This window comes from Micropterus dolomieu, linkage group LG11 (assembly GCF_021292245.1).
Source record: "Micropterus dolomieu isolate WLL.071019.BEF.003 ecotype Adirondacks linkage group LG11, ASM2129224v1, whole genome shotgun sequence".
NCBI lineage: Eukaryota > Metazoa > Chordata > Actinopteri > Centrarchiformes > Centrarchidae > Micropterus > Micropterus dolomieu.
Window position 1 is genome coordinate 15,681,255 of NC_060160.1, and position 3,804 is coordinate 15,685,058.

Consider the following 3,804-nt stretch of genomic DNA (forward strand, 5'->3'; position numbering starts at 1 on the left):
ATAATGTAAAGCACCAATTTGTGCTGTTGCATTTGATTAAACAAGGTTAAAGCATGCCCCCCCCCCCCCCCCAGTACTCCAGTACTCCAGTACTCCAGTAAACTAACCCTTGTGGAAAGTCTCAGAATGCGTTTAGATCAGTTGTCAAGCACAGTCTCACTGGTCTCTATGGATGGAAGGGTCATTTTTGGTGACGTCTACAAACTGGATTGTAGGGAGAGTATGAGCCTTTTCTGCATGTATATTCTTGCACTTGGCTAACCACATTAAGCATCTATCTGCCAGATGGGACAGCATGGACACAGACCATAGCACAGCTTGACAGAACACATACTACAGCGTATGTTTCCTGTGTGTGTCCTCCTGAGTTCTCTCTCCACCCATTCAGACACACCTCGCTGATGTAGTCACAAGGACCTTTTGTCAGCTCACGCCCTCACAACGTTTCAAGCCCATTGTTCTAAATCCAGATTCCCAAAAGGCAGGAACAGTGGGAGGACTACATAATACTTCCTTGTCACCGCTGGCTTTAGAGGCCATATTTATACAACTGAGGAGCTCACAGGAAGCAGGGCAGATGCCATTTGACATCAATTATTGTACAAAATAATGATGTGTAACTTATATAAGTGTATCCCTAAACAGTTAAGCTACACCACACAATTTTCTTCTTAACGTATTAAAAACATAAATCATTTCACTCCTTGCCTCAAGAGCAGAAAAGTATTAATGAAACCACACTGCCGTTATAGCCATCATTTAACTTTGTTAAATTATAATAATGCAGTGAAACAATGTAAGAGGTCTCCACCTCACAGAGGTTACATGGATCCATGCTGCAGACTTAATACATCACAGTAGAAATTGGACACTTTACCAAAACGTTGTTGCAGATCTCTTGCAACTCCTTCTCCACCTTCTCCCGATACTCCTTCACTATCTGCTGCTTCTTCTCACATCCCTCAGTCTTCAGTCCGATACTGGACATCACCCTCCATGCGGACCGCCTCGCCCCAACCACGTTTTTGTAGGCGACGGACAGCAGGTTCCTCTCCTCGTTTGACAGCTCGCCTCCCTTCTCTGTAACCTCTTTCATGCAATCTGCCATGTCGTCGTAGCGCTCAGCCTGTTCCGCCAGCTTGGCCTTCTGAATGAGATCCGTTCTATCCATAGTTTATGTATTTTTGGGGACTGAGGAATCAGAAATCCGGGGGTATGTGACAGTCAAGGACTGTTAACGTTAGGTTGAAGAACGGGTGTAGCAAGGAATCGACGAGAGTATTCCCCACAGGAACGTTTCAAGCTGCAAAAAGAAGTTGACACTTACTTAGGTAAAAATAAAACGTGTAATCACCATCATGACATGAAAGAGCATGCACCCTCCTGGTATATAAGCTGTACTGTGGCACTAAAGGTAACTGCAGTCGTTAAAATTATTTAAACGGAAGAAAATCCTTTGTCAGACACATTTAATTACATAACGACCATCTCGCTTCCAACATCATTATACATACAATACAGCATGGAAAAGATGGTTTCCAATCTAAGTTTGGCTGCGAGCATCGGAACCAGAGATCTGCTGGCAAGCCAGTTTCGCACGGCAACCCGCCACAAAGCTGTCTGGAGCAGCTAACTAGCAAGTTGGCCAAAGCTAGCTGGCGTTAGCTACATCGGCCACTCCTTTCAATAAAAAAATGTCACGTTAGCGTTAACGTTACTCTCACAAAACACTAAACGAACCACAATTTGTTAGTTGAGCAAACAACCAGCGATTATATATTTAAAGGAAGGGGGAATAATCAAATACACACCGTTTCTGAACTACTGAAGTCCAAATTTGCTCCACAAATTGATCCGATTTCAGATGTTGGTCAGAAAGGCAAAGAACGGCAGTAGCAGCGAAAATACAACTGAGCTTGCTAAAATGGGGCGGTTCAGCTGAAAGTCGATTCTCCAATCATAAATCGTAATCTTATTTGATCGACAGGAACATTTGGCAGTGTAAACCAGTAGTTGTTTAGCGCGGGGGAAAGAGGCGGGCCTTCGCGGATAGTTTGACAGACCGGAACACTGCAGCGGTTGCCACGGGGTTTCCTCCAATTAGAGCAAGGGATGAAGACGTCATCGCATTGCCATGGTGATGCTCCTCCAATCATTCCCTGCTTTCACACGCTGTAGGCGGGTGTGGCACTCTTTAGTTAGACATGAATCTGTCTTACATGCCTTGCATTATCAACAAATCACATGAAAACACCAAAACCAACAATTGATTGGTCCAGCTCACAAATGCCTGTGTTGCTAAAGCCTGATGTAGCTTATCTGTCTGTGCCATATATCTCCATCGTTGTCCAAAAACTTTTAAAAACATATGAACAAGTCAGTGAGTCAGGCAGTTGTACTGGGTGACATGTTCCTTCATTACTATGAACACGGTCGTTTATCTTGAGTAGATTCCACATATAGGCTGAATATAGTGCCCAGCTTTTTAAGGAAAGTATTGCCCCTTTATAACAAAGGAAAGCATATTCAGATTTATTTGTGTCTCTTTAGTAGGAACCAGCGGGTATGGAGAATTCAAAATGTATTGAGAGATGGACATACGCGTTGATTTTGGTCTTTTCAGGAGTTTGACAGTAAGAAAAATGTAGAATAAGTCGGAAAACCAAGATTGATGCCTCTGGCCATTGTAAGCAATACCAGTTGATGACAACGCTTTACGTGCTAATTTGCATTTACAAACACTGTAGCAACACGTCTACAGATCAGTTGAACCGGACTGTATTTAATGAGACACAAAGAAGACAAAAGAGCGATAAACAGTATTTTATACCACAATATGTAACACCATACAGTCTCAATAACAGTTTGCTCTTTGTCATTTTAGTTGCTGAAAAAAAATGTGTCTATTTTTGTCCTCCTGGGTTTGTAGCTACTGTTGTTGAGTATGGAAGGAATGCCACACAGGCCCAACAGGACACCGACCCAGAGGCCCAAGTGGTCAGAGGAGCCCCCGGGGTTAAGCTTAAGAATTTATAGGTGATCCCTGTCAAGCATATCCAGTGTGTCAAATCCTCTTCTCAAAGAGTCACCTGTCTGGTTCAGCCCTCCTTGACAGGTTTCAGACCAGTTCTGTGCAGCACAAAGGTATATTTTAAAATCCTTAAAAGATAAGATAAACTTTATTTTCCCCTGAGGGAAATCTGTCTTGAGCATTAGTGCCACCCAATGTTGCAGTAACAAACAATATGCCACAGGAAGTCATTCCTGCCTGTGGCCATCAAACTTTTATAACTCCTCCTTCTAAGTGTCTGACACATGGACACTTAGTTAGTTTTAAACTGGACATTATTATCTGTTTTGTACAATAATATCTGCTTAAATACTTAATGTGTAATACTCTGCTGCTACTATTTATTCGTTATTACTGTTCACCATAACAATTCCTTTAATTATGTAAATACTGTACTATAACAATTCCTTTAACTATGTAAATATTGTACATATCCACACTCCTTTATATTTTCTTTATTTTATATTTTTACTCTGAGATTTATATACTTCTTTATATACCACTATCTTATTTATATTCCTTTTGCCTTTGACACAGAATTTCCCCTCAGGGATCAATGAAGTATTTCTGATTCTGCTTCTGATGTGGACTTCACAGTCACACACATCATACAATCTGTTCCATACATTTTACATTGCATTGCACATGTGTATGTGACATAACCACCTATTCTATCAGTGACTGATGACTGAATCAATTAAAACCTAAGTAATGCTAAAAACAACTGAGTGAGT

The 3,804-nt window shown here is 41.4% G+C and overlaps 1 protein-coding gene across 1 annotated transcript in view; it reads right to left on the reverse strand.

Moving 5' to 3' along the window:
- Nucleotides 1-1,969, reverse strand: part of LOC123978887 (14-3-3 protein beta/alpha-1-like) — a 10,020-nt gene extending 8,051 nt beyond the window's left edge. Inside the window, exons 1-2 of the mRNA XM_046062491.1 lie at nt 1,812-1,969; nt 878-1,303 (exon numbers count right to left, since the gene is read on the reverse strand). Coding sequence (XP_045918447.1) covers nt 878-1,171 — 294 coding nt within the window. The 5' untranslated portion in view covers nt 1,172-1,303; nt 1,812-1,969. The remainder of the gene's footprint in view (nt 1-877; nt 1,304-1,811) is intronic.
- Nucleotides 1,970-3,804: the final 1,835 nt, after the last annotated feature.